The sequence below is a fragment of the Thermochaetoides thermophila genome, assembly GCF_000221225.1.
Source record: "Thermochaetoides thermophila DSM 1495 unplaced genomic scaffold scf7180000011816, whole genome shotgun sequence".
NCBI classification, from domain to species: Eukaryota; Fungi; Ascomycota; class Sordariomycetes; order Sordariales; family Chaetomiaceae; genus Thermochaetoides; species Thermochaetoides thermophila.
Genome location: NW_006383032.1, coordinates 5,354,953 through 5,370,167, shown reverse-complemented (window position 1 = coordinate 5,370,167; position 15,215 = coordinate 5,354,953). Strand labels below are relative to the sequence as shown.

The following is a 15,215-nucleotide window of genomic DNA, read 5'->3' as shown; positions in this document are numbered from 1 at the left end:
AAATCCTCTCTTGCGTCCTACTTATCACAAACGCGGGACTTTCAAGAAGTGTCAACAAGGGGACGGTTACAGATCCACATCATAATTCAAAAGAGGGTGTGGACATGAGGCCAAATCTGCCTACGCCGCTTGTTATTGTTGCAATTGTCATATCTGGGGTCGGATCTTCGTTGCTGACTCTGGTTTTCTTCTGGATGTTTATTCGCTTCCGCAAAGCAAGGAAGTGCAAGCAAGAACTGGACGTCAAAGAAGTCAATGAAGCCTTGGATCGAGCAATTGTGAGCTATATCATCAAAGAGAATCCGAGTCCACAAGACCGGTCTTTGGAACAAGAACCGCAACAGGATCTTGATCCGGTAATAACTGGCTCCACGGAAACTCCCACAACTGTCGCTCGCGAAGGCACAATAAACTGGCCTTTACGACCATCAGTTCCCCCTATTCCCCCAACTCGTTTGCTCACGCCAGTTGCTCTCCCAAGGGGGATACCTCGAAGAACGCTTTCGTCGCATGTCACTGTTGACTCTCCAAGGGCTTTTCACCGAAAAACGGCATCATCCCCGCTGACAGATAGCGCGGAACAAGTATATGCCAGCATTCTCGCCAGCCCCCTGGAAAACACCACGAGGAACCAATTACCACGTCCGATAGAAGTTGTCCCCGCGGCAAGACGTGATGACATAGGCTGGCCTTTGACCACTGAAAATTGGTTTTGACAGAATGCAGAAAATGGGCTCGACTCAAATGCACTAGAAGACTTTAGGAGACAGGAAGCCCACCAGGCAAGTGGAGGAGTTTTGGGAAGTTTTGGAGAAGCAGGAAACTCGGCGTTCAAAGGAAGGATAGTAGCATGTGGCATAACCCTGGTATGGATTTAGCGCAATGGACTCGAATGTGCTGGTGGTTAGCATGATTCCCTTCACTATCTAAGTACTGGTAGGCTTTGTTATTAGAACATTTCATCTCTTTAAGATGCATCCATTTCATGAGCCCCAGTAATACCTGGAGAAAAAAGTGATCAAAGAGGATTCATGGGCCTACCAAGCCTTTAATTCATGAACCAGAGAAGCTCAGTCATATGATCTTTCTTGGAGCTGCATTAGCTGATGTCTGCAGGAACCTTCAACATCACTAAAAAGGAATTTCAAGGGAAAGGACGTTACGGCAAGTGCGTAAATCTATCCTTGGAGATATGGTCCCTAATCTGGGTGTCTGGAATCTGTGCTTGTCTCGTTATACTGAAAAGAGAACAAACTGATGTGAGATTCGACAACTGCAACCATATGGTAAAAGAACCAAGACATGAATCATATTATCAACCATATGGCTTCTAGGGTTCCTTAAGTCTGCTGTGAATTTCGTGTCCCAACGATTTTGGAGGAGACCCAATGTCCTGATAGTATGATGTCAGCGAGATAGTGAAGTGTCTGGTGCTTCAAGTCAGCAGTTGTTCAAGCTAGTTTAGCCGGTGAAGCTTGGTCTGCCCTCTATACTCGGCACTTCGATTTTCTTTTCGTCTTTTGCTTTTTTTTTAAAAAAAAAACTTGGAGGCAAAAGGGTCTTTCAGACCGACCTCTGGCCTATTGTATCCAACCAACGCCCACGAAGGCAACGCACTGACTCACCGGGCACCGAGAGCCCAAGCGGGGCCGCCGCCTGGCCCACTGCCAACCCTGGGAAATTCGCTGCCAGCCCTGGACACTCAACCCGACACCTGGACGGAGTCTTTTCCCAATCTCAACGCTGCCAATTGCTAACTGCCAACTTTGCCAGCAGCCCACCACCCGGACTTCAACCTCGCTACCAGCCATCTCCACGGCGTCAATCCTAGACTACTCCGCAGCGAAAAAAACCCCCAAACCTCACGACGTGAGCGTTCCGATTCCTTGCATTTCCTTTGATTGCGTGAAATCGCAACCCCATCATCATCGACAACCATGGCTCCGCCGCCACCGTCGGCTGACGTGCCTCTGGCCGAGAGGCTTCAGCGCCTAGCATCAACCTTGCAGTGTATGTATATTTATGCTCCCTAAGCAGCTCCTTCCTGTCTCTATCGGGCCTTTGTAGCTTCAACGGTATCGGCAGCTGACACTTATCGCAATTGTAGTCGCTTGGTTTTCTGGGTACGTGAAGCTCGACGGAGAGCTTCCAAAGCTCTACTGACCCGACCATCTTGCCAGACATGCTCTTTTGCTCCTTTGTGTCTTCCGATATGCGTTCTCCTGGATCCGCTTCAATTATTATAGCGGAATGGCCAGGTTTTGCTATCGTTTCGCCTTCATCGCCGCGGCCGCCACGTATGGAATAGTGGTCTACAAGACATGGCGGGCTCGCCAAAAGACCGGCGTCAAGACTAGTGGAATTAAGGACTATCTTCGGGATGAGAACATCCAATATCTTGGTATGTCTGCCATAACTGGTCCACAGCTGCAGCACCAAGCTTTTACCCCAGTAGCTCGCTGACCTGGCTAACTCGACATTGCAGTCCTTGCCCTGGTTTGGCTGTTCATGCCCCAGTATCCCCTGGCCCTCCTTCCTTACGGCATCTACTCGGTTTTCCATGTTGCGACATACGTCCGGGCGAACCTCATCCCCACCCTTGTCCCTCCTCAAAGGATCAACGCTCCTGCCGGCGCCTCGCCGAACGCGAAGCCTCAATACACTCAACACCCTGCTTCGGAGGCCATTGGCGTATTTGTCAAGAAGTACTATGACTCATCCATGTCGATGGTTGCGCGCCTTGAGATCATGCTGTGGCTGCGCCTGATCCTCAGCGTGATCCTGTTCCAGCGTCGCTCCTGGATCCTTTTCGCTATCTACACCACGTTCTTGCGCACCCGCTTCTCCCAGAGCATTCATGTCCAGAATGCCTTTGCCCTGCTCGAGGCCCGCATCGACAACCTCATCGGTGCCCAGGGCACCCCGCCCCAGGCTCGCCAGGTCTGGGATAATGTTAAGACAGCAGCTCGCCAGTTCTACGCTGTCACCGATCTTAACAAGTATGAGAGCGGCGTTGCTGCACCCAAGAAGTCCTCCTAAAAGCATGAACGTATTCCTTCCATGGGCCTTCTCTGTGACAAGGAATGCTCTCCGCTCGCACAACGGATATTTAGCCTCGAGGGCATGTCCACCTCGAACATGGGGTTTTCTGGGGGAGCCAGAGCTCCGGCTAAAATCGTCGATTGACGATGGATAAAGATCTCTATCGGGCAATATAAGTGACAATCGAGAAAGAAAGAAAGAGAAAGAAAGAAGGCTAGACATTGTGGGTTGGCTCGGGAGACAGGAATCTAGAAGGACTAGCAGTGGTGAACTCAGGAACACAATTTCACCTAGGCTTGGGTCATCTCGGAGCGTCTGAGGCATAAGCCAAGCAAAACCAATATAGGCTTCCTAATGTTGTTCCGCGCATTTGTATTATAGCCTCATCCATAGCTATGCCCTAGTCCCATTATTCTTGGCACAAAACCCCCATACTGAGTTTGCCCCAGTCAGCTCGTTTAGTCACGCTGTTTTGACTCTTGAGAGTGAGCTTGCAGCTTTTGGTTCTCCATCAGCCAGCACGCCACCCACTTCCAGGTGTTTGCCAAGACACGTCCTACCCGTCTCCTTGCACCTATGACGTCGCTAGCGCAGGAGCAAGCCTCAACCCAAGCATCCAACAAGCCACACCCACGGACTACCTTGAAAACTCGCTTTAACATCATTGAGATCTGGTCTTCTACCAACCCTTGACTCGCTGCCTCCCGCCACAGCCTACAACGCCGCACTGGCTTCCATCGGTTCGACCTCATATCATGCGGGTTCCCATATGGATTATAGGTGACATACATTGTCTTCACTCCTCCGTTAAATTGTTGCAAGCCCACGAGTAAGAGATTCAACCGCAAACCTTGAGTTGTGCTACGTGACTTCAAACATTATCGCAACGTCTGTATGCCCCTTTCGGCCACTAGCAGCTTGCTTTTGTTTTTGCTCAGCACAAGAATACATTGAAAGAGGACTACCATTTGCTAACATTGCGTTCAACAGATTTGGTCTTTCTCGAGCGTATCCTCTCCAGGCCTATTGAAATCCTTTGGATCGCCTCGTGGCTTTCCTCGATGAGCGCCACGGCCGCGATGGTTGGATGATCTGGGAATATCGCGCTGAGGGCACTGGATATTCACATAGCGCCGTACGCAATCGTGTCCGCCACTTTCCCTGGCCTGATCACACCAACCGCCGTTCCGGATCCTGCCGATCGTCCTAGATGGAGTAAATGTGTGGTTAAGCGGAGGAGCACTCTAAGGCTAGTGAGAATCGCCAATCTAGCGAATTCCTTGGTCAGAACGATGGGAATGTGACAAGCAGAGTCGCCGTTATCCATTGTAAAGCGGGAAAAGGACGCTCCGGGATAGTAGTGTGCAGCTACCTGGTCTAAAGAGAAAGGCTTTTCAGCGGACCACGGACTTGGATGGAGGGCGAAAAGATGGATGGGGTGTTGGTAGGGGAAGCGCTCGCCATAAACAAAATCATGGGAGGTTTGTGGGGAGCAGCAGGGAGCACGGTGCAACCATTAAGAACAGAGAGGATGAAAAATTGAAAGGACTCAAATCTCTGAGCCAGCAGCAGAAGCGGACCTGAATGATTCCCTAGCGAAGGATGGTGCAATGTTGAGGTTGGGAAAAGTTAACTAAAACACATGTTCAATTGCACGGAGACAGCCTTAGAAACATCCCATCATGATCATGATGGAATGGCCAGTTTCAGTTGAGCATTTACTGGAATTATTAGGAGTGGTGTGGTGTGCCAGGGTTATCCGTAAACTCATGATAAGTCTTGAGTATGGATGCAATGCACCGGGCCTGAAAGAGCATTAATGCCTCTGAGGGCAGGCGTACGGGAGATTTTAACGCCGGAATTGTGTTAATCGTGTCCTGCCAGAATGGCATGACAGCTGTATCTTGTTCCCTTTTTTTTCTTTCCGTAAAGACTCACCTGAGCGAAGGTGTGTACACGGTTGTCCTGCGTCAGTCGGTGTTAGCCAGCGTCGCAGCGACCCTGCTGTCTGCATTCTCTGTGCCAAGAACACGTTCACGTGCAACGCCGCTGTCTTGGCACTCTTATCGATATGCCTGCAGTTTGTTTCGGAAACGGCTCGGCTGCGCCGCTAGTGGGTACACTGGCCCGGTACCTGGGAAGCGCGGACTGGAGGATCTCCACTAATTTTTCTTTTCAACTTTTTCTGCGGCTATAGGGGCAAGTTTGTTTCCGATTGCTGCCGGTGCGCCGTACAACGTGTAATTGGCCTCCGGCATCCTCTTCTCTTCCATTCTGGTCTTCGAGGTGTCGTCCGTCGCGATCAAATCCATTGACGCCTTCTGTCCCAGTACGCGCCGTCGCCCATGTCACTGCCCCGCAGCTGGGTTCCCCGCTAACACGCTGATAACGCTGCACCTGCAGGACAAAGCAGCTTGCCAGAGAAAACTTGAGCGGTCCTGTCGTCCGACGGGCCCCTCCCATTGATTCTCTTCACCATGTCCGCCGAGATGGCAAACGAGATCAAGCTGATCAGTGGCCGCAGCCACCCCGAGCTCAGTGAGAAGATCGCAAAGCGGTATGTCGGCGCCGAGCCAACTCGCCCACATGTTCCCTTCTCTTCAAGCGGCACAGATGTCTGTCGCACCTTGTCCGGAAAAATCACTCGCGACAATCTAGTTTTTTTGCATCATCCGCTAACACGATTTTTCAATGCAGGCTCGGTATTGAGGTTGCTAGGACAATCTCTCTGAATTACTCAAACCAGGAAACCTCCTTCACCGTTGGCGAGTCCGTCCGCGACGAAGATGTCTTCATTGTGCAATCCACCGCCACTGGCGACGTCAACGAGGGGTTGATGGAGCTATTGATCATGATCTCGGCATGCAGAACTGCGAGGTCCGTTAAACGCGCAGCCTTCTCCTTGCTTTATTTAGGCGAGATCTATGTCGCTGACATCTTGGCAGTGCTAGGAGGATAACGGCGGTCATGTAAGGGCGCAGCGTCGACCAGCAACAAGGACCCGAACTAATTCTTGCTCTAGTCCGAACTTCCCATATGCTCGTCAGGACAAAAAGGACAAGGTATGCTCCGCTTACCTGTCCCTATATGAATTGGCTCTGTACTGACTTGCTGGTTAGTCTCGAGCTCCTATCAGTGCCCGGCTAGTCGCGAACATGTTACAGACCGCTGGTGCCAATCGTATGCCACAAGGTTCATCCAATGTGTGCGTGCTCTGCTAAGATTGGCCTCAGATATCATCACTGTCGACCTTCATGCGTCCCAGATTCAAGGCTTCTTCAGTGTCCCTGGTATGGCCACCCGGTCTCTTCTGACACTCTTGGTCTTGGACCGTGCTGACTCCTCCGTAGTGGACAACTTGTATGCTGAACCTTCGTTCCTCCGGTATATCAGGGAGAACTTCAAACCTGAGGATTGTGTCATTGTTTCCCCTGATGCTGGTGGTGCCAAGCGGTGAGTAACCCCAACGATTTGCTGACAAAGACTCTTACTAACAATGCTGTAAGTGCTACTTCTATTGCTGACCACCTGAACACTGCCTTCGCCCTAATCCATAAGGAACGTCCCAGGCCCAATGTTGTCGGCCGCATGGTGTGTTGCTCTGCCTCTGCTGTTGGGGACCAAATCGCTAACGAAATCATGTCAGGTTCTTGTCGGAAATGTTCAGGACAAGGTTGCTATTCTTGTTGGTAAGTGACATTGAAATGCACGTCCTGGTCTGTATCATGTAAACTGACGGATATCAGATGACATGGCGGACACTTGTGGTACTCTGGTTAAGGCAGCCGCGGTACTCAAGGAGCATGGTGCAAAGTCGGTCCTTGCGCTAGTTACCCATGGTATTCTTTCTGGAAATGCCATCGAAACCCTGAACAACAGCGTTCTGGAAGCACTTGTTGTCACGAACACTGTCCCGCTGGGTGACAAATTGGAGCGGGTACGATTTCTCAAGATCTCTGATCCCCGGCTGTATCGATGTGTGTGCTGACAGTGTATAGTGCCCCAAGATTCGGGTCATTGATATCAGCCCCACTATCGCAGAGGTATGTGTCCCTATCCGCTTTTCATGCAGCGCATCTCACTAACAGTGTCAATAGGCCATCCGCCGTACTCACAACGGTACCACTTCCGTTCCCCCGAGACTCCATGCAGTAGATGTAATCATATATTGACTCTCTGACCCACAGGTGAATCGGTGTCCTATCTGTTCACTCACGCCCCAGTCTAAGTCTGCACATTCTGCAGCTACTCATCCTATTAAGTAGAGAATGTACGAGGAATGATATTCTGAAGCAAGGATAGGAAAACAGGACCTTTCGGGAAGAGGTTATCCGGTGTGTTGGGAGTGGTTTGGGTTTTCATTGGCAGAAGCGCGTATATGCATGGTATGGGTAGGAGTTTAGCGATGGAAACTTCAAGAGCTATGCTGCAGGCATGGCCCTACTTCTGTTGATGCGTTGTTGCACTTAAATTTTCTTTGGAGAACCCTGTACTCGCTACTGAAAGGAAACAGATGCCATTGGAAAGGCACAACAGTTTGGATATTGCATTCCTACTGGCTTAACTGAGGTCGAATGATTACCAAATCGTTTCACAGCGTTCTTGGTTCTTACACCGGATTATGTATGCATTACCCAAGGGACCTTTTCTTCCTGCTCTTTTGTCCTCAGTCCAAGTGGGCTTAAAGAGTAAGTGAAATGCTAACAGACTGTTTCACGGTCACCGTTTGTGGTTCGTAACAACTTCACTAGTTCCTATAACCTTAATTTATCCTAATAAACTAACATTACACATTGACTGTTACAACAGTTGATGCCAAAGTTGTTGTTCGTGCTAACAAAATGGGGCCTATGGAGTGGTATCGTCGTTGACAACAGCTCAAGTCCTCATCATATCTTTCCAAATCTTCCTTCCGATCCGAACAACTGCCTCATCATTTGTTGTTTGGTTTCCGCTAATGATACCTGTCAGTGAACACCTGGGAAGGGATCTCCATATTCCGTTACCCTGGCAACGAATTGTTTTGCTCAGGGTTTACCCCCTGAACTCCACACCCGACATGTTCGAACAAGTCTTGCATAGGGACATCTTGGACGATCTATGTCAATGGCACATTGCAACAACGTAAAAATTACATGACCAATGATTTCTGTGTATGATAGAGACTCATCATGGTATTCCTAGTTGGCGGCATTTGAAGTACACCTTGTACTCAATTTGGGATGTTAATTGCCACGCCTCCATTGATCATAATATGCGCATTGCTGACTGGTGGTGGTCACTGGTTCTAGGTAAGCTAAACAGTTCTAAGATGACCCATAGTCTCTATTTCATGCATGTTACGTTGAACAATATGTACGGTAAATCAAGTTCCGCTCCCAATGATGAAGTTTCACAACCGAGCTCTTTGGGATTAATCCCCTTCACAAGTTCCATCGACAGATTAGAATGGCACCCGCTTCCTTAGGAACCCATGCTGGCACTTTGCAGAGTTGAGCAGTAGTGTACGAGTAATCATCGGAGTTTGGAGACATACTGTGCCCAGGGGCATTTTTGACCTCCTCCAAGATCGTTTTCAACGGCCGTGACATACCTGGGAAAAGTTAGATGGGTGTTATATACCTCAGAAGTTCACGGTAAATTATAACTTACTTAATCTCCTTAGAATAAATGCTTGTTATGGGCAGGGTGGGGTTCTCAAAAGAGTTGCTCTGTGCCAACATCTGAGCTCTCATGCAACTATTGATTCCACTTTCATGCTAATTGTTGTCAGTCCTGGTGTTGTGAACACCTCTGAACATAGGGTTCTGGCAAATGTACTTTTAAAAATGAGAGTTGTGAAAATGAGGATTGGAAATGTAACTGGTACCAAACTGGATCGATGGGGAACGTGAGTTAAAATTCTTCTAGTAATTGCTAGCATATTGATACGCAGATGGTCTTTGTCCTAATTGGCATTATCTTCACTGTGCCAGCAAGCGAGGCCTTCCAGTGATCATGAAAATATGTACTCAGATTTTGTCAGCCGAAATGCGAGTAATCCAAACTAGAACCATCGAGACATTTTATTGAGAGACTGTGATGAAGTCACTGCCATGCGAAGAGTCAACAAGACCATCATAAAAGTCCTTGCTTCTGGCCAGAGTTGAATCATCCCTTTGAACATTATTGGACATTAGAAAGAGTCTATAAGCAATTGTTTCGAAAAGTCAGGAAGATAGCACCGCTCTATGTAGCTGGGATCTTGGACAAAGGGCTTGCAAAGTTCTAATGTCATGACAGAGTTTGCAAATTCCTACACTGAAAATCATGATCCGTAGCATTTTGGGTCTGGTAGCCAATTCAATCCGTACAACACGAATGTTGCCAATAAGTTCTGCTAACTTCGCCTTGGCAGCTATTGCCTATACTTTCAAGCGTCAAAGCATAGTACCCCGTTTTTACTTACTGCCTGTGGCCTCCAGCATCTACCCACTCTGATAGCTTGCTGAGGTTCTTCTCAGCGAAGACTGAGTGGCTTGCTGCAACTTCCTATCTGTAAAGTCCTACCAGGCTCCCGATGGCAGTTTCGGGAAAACCACAATCTCAACACTTCGTTCCTCAATTTCTCCTCAGGAACATCTCATATCCACATGGCCCTGATAGCGTGGGGTTCAGGAAGTCCGAAGATCGTCACTGCAACTATGAAACGGGAATATTTTCTGGAGACCCTGTTGTCTGCCACTCGAGTTTACATGCTGAGCCCCAAAGATCTGTTGGAAGGATGGCGCACGGATTCTTGGCCAAATGAGCATGTACGACGACCCCATCAACTCCCGGGGTTTCAGCCGGAGATCAAGACTATTTTTTTGAAGCTAGAAGTCAGTACAAGCACGGTACTTTGAAATATAAGGAAGATGCATGAGGAACATCGAGAGAGCAATCTGTCTTGCCAGACAGGAGAGGGATCTTGCTCGCAATTATCTCTTTCTTCCGTACCGTGAAGATGCTTTACGCAGACGCTTCTTTCACCAAACACTGAAAAGAATACAGTGAGGAAGATAAGGGTCTTCAGGAACGTATAGCCCGTCGTCGTCTCAAGAGGTCACTGAAGCCACAACATCAGTCATCGAGTTCGATCCTGGATTGGAGAGAAACTGGGGAACTAGACTGGCCAAGTTATTGCACCCGGATGACGCTTTCTGGTACTTTTTGCATAGAGAGGCCTACTACATGGCCATTTACACACCATTGGACCCCAGTGACGAGTTCTTGCTCATAGACAACAGTGATCGCGTCTTCGAGAGTTCCGTTGGGCTCACTAAGAACAGCAAGACGGGCCGTGCTGGTGATGCTGCCCGTACCCCTCTGCACTACTTCGCGCCAATCTCACCAAAAGCTTATAATCGTTCTTAGCTGCCATGTACTCCTGAACGCCCTGGAGTATGCTGACCCAACAGTTGAGAAACAACGCAACTTCGACCGATTTCTTCTCTTGGATTCAATCTACAGTCACAGAGTCAAATCATTGCTTGAAGGCTTGTTGATCAATCTTGGCGCGGAACGACTGGACTAGAGTTTGTCAATGGGCGCCTAGTTCCCCTGGACGGAGCAGACGGGACGCACAAAAGGACTGACAATATTTCACGCCCCTCCCACTTCTCTCCTTCATCTTCTCAATCCGTTTGCGGCATGATCACATGATCAACGCCATCTTACTGATGCTTACGAGATCCCGGATACTTTGAACCAGAAGATAACAAGACACCTCGAAGAGGCTGTTGCGAGATGTATGGCGATGACGGCGCTGGGCTACCAACAGTCAATATATGATCCGCAGGTGGCAGTTTTTTGGTTTAATTGCCTAATTAGTTAGATCCGTTGTGCAACCAGAAAAAAAAGCGAGGCTTATCTACATCACAGCTATCAATGACGTCAAGATGCAAGAGAAGTCTTCAAGGGTTATCGAGGATTTCAGAACTTTAGTGAGCAATGCAATCAGCCCTACTCAAGCTTTGGCCACGATCGGCACCGTGAAGTTTGTCTTGTTTGGAAACACAGGTTAGCATGGACCTATGCTCATGGCAAGTGAACTGTCCTGAGGACTTGAGGATGAGCCCGGGAGGGACCGCAAGTCAAGTCCGGCAGACAAAGGTGAAGTAAACCACATGAGGGAAGAACAGCAGGAGCACGACTCTTAAGACGTTCAAACTGGATGGGAGAGAGTAAAAGTAGGTTCAATTGCCGTAACATTTACTTAACAGTAGTTAGAACAATCCCAAGCTGACAAAGACTGGCAGTTAGCATTAAAGAAGCAAATGTATTTTTCCTGGATGAAGACCAAGCGTTCTAAACAAGACGCTGACAAACCCAACAATAACCGTGAGCCTCTAAGAACACAACCAGCATTGTACTTGACCTACTTATCCGATAATTTATCCCAAGAAACACCGCTACCAAAACCAATGGGTGTGCGACGGAAAATAATTTACCAGGCAAGAGCACCAAGCAGCATGGCAACGCCGGAGATAACGAAAGCGGCGTATCCTACCGTGCCACGGACGGCAGCGCTCTCATCCGAGTCGCTGGAATCGCTGCTGCCGTCTGAATCTTCGAAGGTACCAGGAGTGCTGCTGGAGGCCTGATCAACAGCCCACTGAGAGCCAGGGCCATTCAGGCCGGGACCCTTGCCGGCGCCCTCCTTCAGGAACTAGTCAACCGAGTCAGCATGGCTTTGTGCAAACGGGAGAGTGGAACAAGACTTAGTACTCACCTTCCGAGCGCCCTCTGGCATGGCCGGAAGCTTCTCAGTGTGCACATCCCAATGGTCATCGGCAGGCGGGCAGGCGGAGGCCTTGCTCACGGGGTTGTAGCCACCATCGTCATCCGGGGCAGGATACTTCTTGAGGGCATTGGCAAAGGCAGCGAACTCTTCAAGCTCGATACGCTCGCCAGTCTGGTCCTTGCTGCCCTTCTCACCGCCCTTGATCTGAACAATGCCGTATTTGTTCTCCTCCATGCTGTACTCGTACATGAGGCCGCCCGAGTAGACAGAAGTCATGTTGCGATGCATGAGGGACTCGAGCTCGCCAAAGTTGCGCTTGTTGTGGTTGCAGCCGTATTCTGAGAGGAAGATGGGAATGCCATAGTCCTTGAAGGCCTCGACCTTCTTGTTCCAACCAGAAGTGACAAAGTCACTGGTGCACCACGAGTAGTCGTTCTGCATAGGGTGTCAGCTATCTCGAGTCATAACTACACTGATGGAGGGTAGTAGTAGCACATACGAAGGCGAAGAAATCACTGCGCTCCTCATCGCTACCGCAGTTGAAGTAATGGGCGGTCTGCATGCGGTTCGTGCTCACATCGGCGGCCGAGTAGCCGACAGGAATCTTACGGTAGCCGCGAGCCTTGATATAGGCACGCATGTCGCGATCGGTCGCCTTGACATAAGGGGCGGTCAGGGTGGTATTCTTGAGATCGTGGATGACCTCGTTACCGGAGAAGAAGGCCATGGTGTTGGGGTACTTCGCAAAGGCGTCGATGGTGGCAAAGACGCTCTGCAAGTACGGGGTGTTGTAGGAGCCATGGGGATCATTGCGATTGATGGAATACAGCGGGTTGTTGGCATCAAGGACGACGTAGATGCCCGCATCGGCAAGGGCATTCATGCACTCATCATGGTCCTTGGAGTTGTCGGTCGAGTAGACGCGGATGACATTGATACCGAGCTTCTTAAACTTCTCGATGTCCTTAAGGCAGATCTTTGGGTCGGCGAGAGGGTCGACGTTAGCGCTGGAGCCACCGGGCTGGTAGTCAAGGCCGCGGATGTAGAAGCGCTTGTTGCCCTGGAAGAAGGCATTGCCTTTGATGGTGATGGGCTCGATTTCAGCGCGAGGCTTGTGTCGCACAGATGCAGCCAGACTGCCATGGACGGCATTCGTAGCCGCCAGAGCAGACACCAGGGCGAGGGACTTCATTGTGAGCAATGGGGACGTGGGACGTTGGTTGGACAAGCTGCTGGGAGTGATCGACGTCGTAGAAAGAAGACAAGGTGGGTGCAAACACCGCGATTAAACGAGATGTTACGAACAAAACACGAAGTCGTGATCTGTAAATGCCCAACAAACGAGTGAACTGGGCGTCTTGATCAAGAAGACAAAAAGCAAATCCTCGCAGCGATCGACTGAGAAAAGGAAGAGAAATCGGAGGGTTTGGAGAGACCGAGGTGAGGAGAGAGGAAGGAACAGAGAAAGGCGCTGTCAGGAGGGTTGGATGGGGAAAAAAAAACAGCCGGGTCCGGCACTTTCAGATCTGATCCTGGGGCATCCCTGGGCCAACCCGGGTCGGACGCCAGGGGCTCCAGGCGCCGACCGGGTGCATAGCCACCTGCCAAGAAGATCCAAGAAACAAAGACAGGCGGAAGCGGCAACATTGCGTCTGCCAAGATCGACGCCAAGATTGCCGGCGAGCTGCTGTTCCTGACTGATTTCTCCCTTTCTTCTCGATGCTAAAATGGCGGTCCCACCGCCCAAACAGGCGGCGAGGCCTCTGCGGCCTCGGCTCTTCCACCAAAGGGTCGCACTCCAAACAATAAGTGCCGCTGCTGTTGCCAATCATCGCATCCTGTGAGCGCATTCGAGCTCTCGGGCCCACTGCCATCATGTGCTTTCCAAGGACCACTGCAGGCCGCCGTCATGCTCCTCTCTCCAACAAATCCGTTGGCTTGCACTTGGCTGACTTGTCTGATTCAATACGAAGCATTTTCCTGCAGACATGGGTAACTTATAAGATTATGCAGCATGGAAGCGTTGCAAATACAACCGTAGTAGGGACGAAAATCATCAGCCCGGATCTCTTTGCGCATAAGGTGGGGGCTTATACGATCCATCGTCAATACGCATTCCCCTGAAAACAGCGAAAAATGATGGCCGTTGGGACGTTACGGGCAAACCGACCCCGTACCCGAGATAAACGCCAAGCCTGCCAAGATGAATGCTAAGTCTCAAGGGCACACAGTTGTTCCCCGCAAATTGCTGTTTGTCCAGGACGGTTGTCGGGCTCGAAGAGTCTCGAGGTCTCAAGAATGACGACGACGACGATGATTCTGTGCCTATCCTACTACATAGACTCAAATCAGCTTGTGATCTGCTTCGTAAAATACCTGCTAAAAGAAAGCCTTTGCCACCTAAAGACTGCTATTTGTCATTGTACCTGCCTAGGTGCAGGGACGAAGTACGGACCATGTCCGCTTTTGCGGCTACTCTCTTCCTCTTAATCTTATCGCTCTGTCCGATTGCGAGGACTCCCTTTTGGCTCCAAATTACATGAAACCAGTCTGCCCCCAGACAAAAAGATCTGCATCTAATGGAGTCATAGTGGACTTACCAAAGATCGGAGGGGCCTATGGCTGCTTGTAAACTACGTGCTGTACAAGTCGTGCAGATCCACTCCGTTACCTCATAGGGTCACCTGTTTCAGCTGAGGATGTACCCACTGCGAACGTCGTCCCAATGGAGTGTGTTGGTGAGCCACCATAGATCCTAACAACTTCCGCCCTGAGTATCCAGTATCAAGTCGCCTTCTCAGTCATCTGAAATGCATGCCTAAAGTCAGATGTGTTCTTGTTGTCCCATATGTAAAAGGACGATGAATAACGTCTGTGGTGTGCCGTACTGTCCGAAGCCGTCAATGTGATTGACTCCGTTACCATCGATGATATGCTGAGTATCTTCAACGGCAATTTCGCATATAACATGCAGGCTATCATCCCTGGGCCCGTGATCAGAGTTATCCGAAAAGCGCAACGATAAATCATCTTCTGCTCTGGCAGCTACCGTGGCCAGGCTAAAAATGCCTTCTGCATTCTCAGAGACAATCGAGATGTGAGAGTCTCGTTCGGTATAGACCAATGCTCCTAAACGGGATGATGGCTGTCTGAAGCTAGATGCTTTGAGCTTTAATACGTCTTACCTGGACATTTAGGCTGCTGTGAACAGAGGCATGAAACTGGGGACATTCTCGAGCAAAGAATGCTTGGGTAAGAAGAGACGGGAAGAGAGTCAAAATGAGAATCCCAAAACCATCGAACATGTTCTGCCCTGCACATAGTAGGTTACTTGAGCTCATGATGATTTTTCGCAATGCAGCTATCTAACCACTGGTAACTAGCCCTGTTCTCGAATGGTGAGTGAAGT

The 15,215-nt window shown here is 49.7% G+C and overlaps 3 protein-coding genes across 3 annotated transcripts; 2 read left to right on the top strand and 1 right to left on the bottom strand.

Annotated features, from left to right (window-relative positions):
• Window positions 1-1,937: 1,937 nt before the first annotated feature.
• On the top strand, window positions 1,938-3,039 carry CTHT_0035480 (uncharacterized protein; the record flags this gene model as incomplete). The annotated part of the gene is made up of 4 exons (XM_006693915.1): window positions 1,938-2,010; window positions 2,108-2,123; window positions 2,181-2,401; window positions 2,486-3,039. 4 exons carry the CDS (start codon window positions 1,938-1,940, stop codon window positions 3,037-3,039), a joined length of 864 nt encoding a protein of 287 aa, XP_006693978.1.
• Window positions 3,040-5,519: 2,480 nt separating this feature from the next.
• CTHT_0035470 (uncharacterized protein) lies at window positions 5,520-7,270 on the top strand (the record flags this gene model as incomplete). Its single annotated transcript, XM_006693914.1, has 12 exons — window positions 5,520-5,599; window positions 5,740-5,919; window positions 5,988-6,011; window positions 6,065-6,104; window positions 6,162-6,222; window positions 6,276-6,495; window positions 6,549-6,633; window positions 6,689-6,731; window positions 6,789-6,979; window positions 7,041-7,085; window positions 7,140-7,161; window positions 7,230-7,270. The coding sequence occupies 12 exons, from the start codon at window positions 5,520-5,522 to the stop codon at window positions 7,268-7,270; spliced, it is 1,032 nt and encodes a 343-aa protein (XP_006693977.1).
• A 4,239-nt stretch (window positions 7,271-11,509) lies between these two features.
• CTHT_0035460 (1,3-beta-glucanosyltransferase-like protein) lies at window positions 11,510-12,998 on the bottom strand (the record flags this gene model as incomplete). Its single annotated transcript, XM_006693913.1, has 3 exons — window positions 11,510-11,731; window positions 11,795-12,241; window positions 12,306-12,998. The coding sequence occupies 3 exons, from the start codon at window positions 12,996-12,998 to the stop codon at window positions 11,510-11,512; spliced, it is 1,362 nt and encodes a 453-aa protein (XP_006693976.1).
• Between the last annotated feature and the right edge of the window lie 2,217 nt (window positions 12,999-15,215).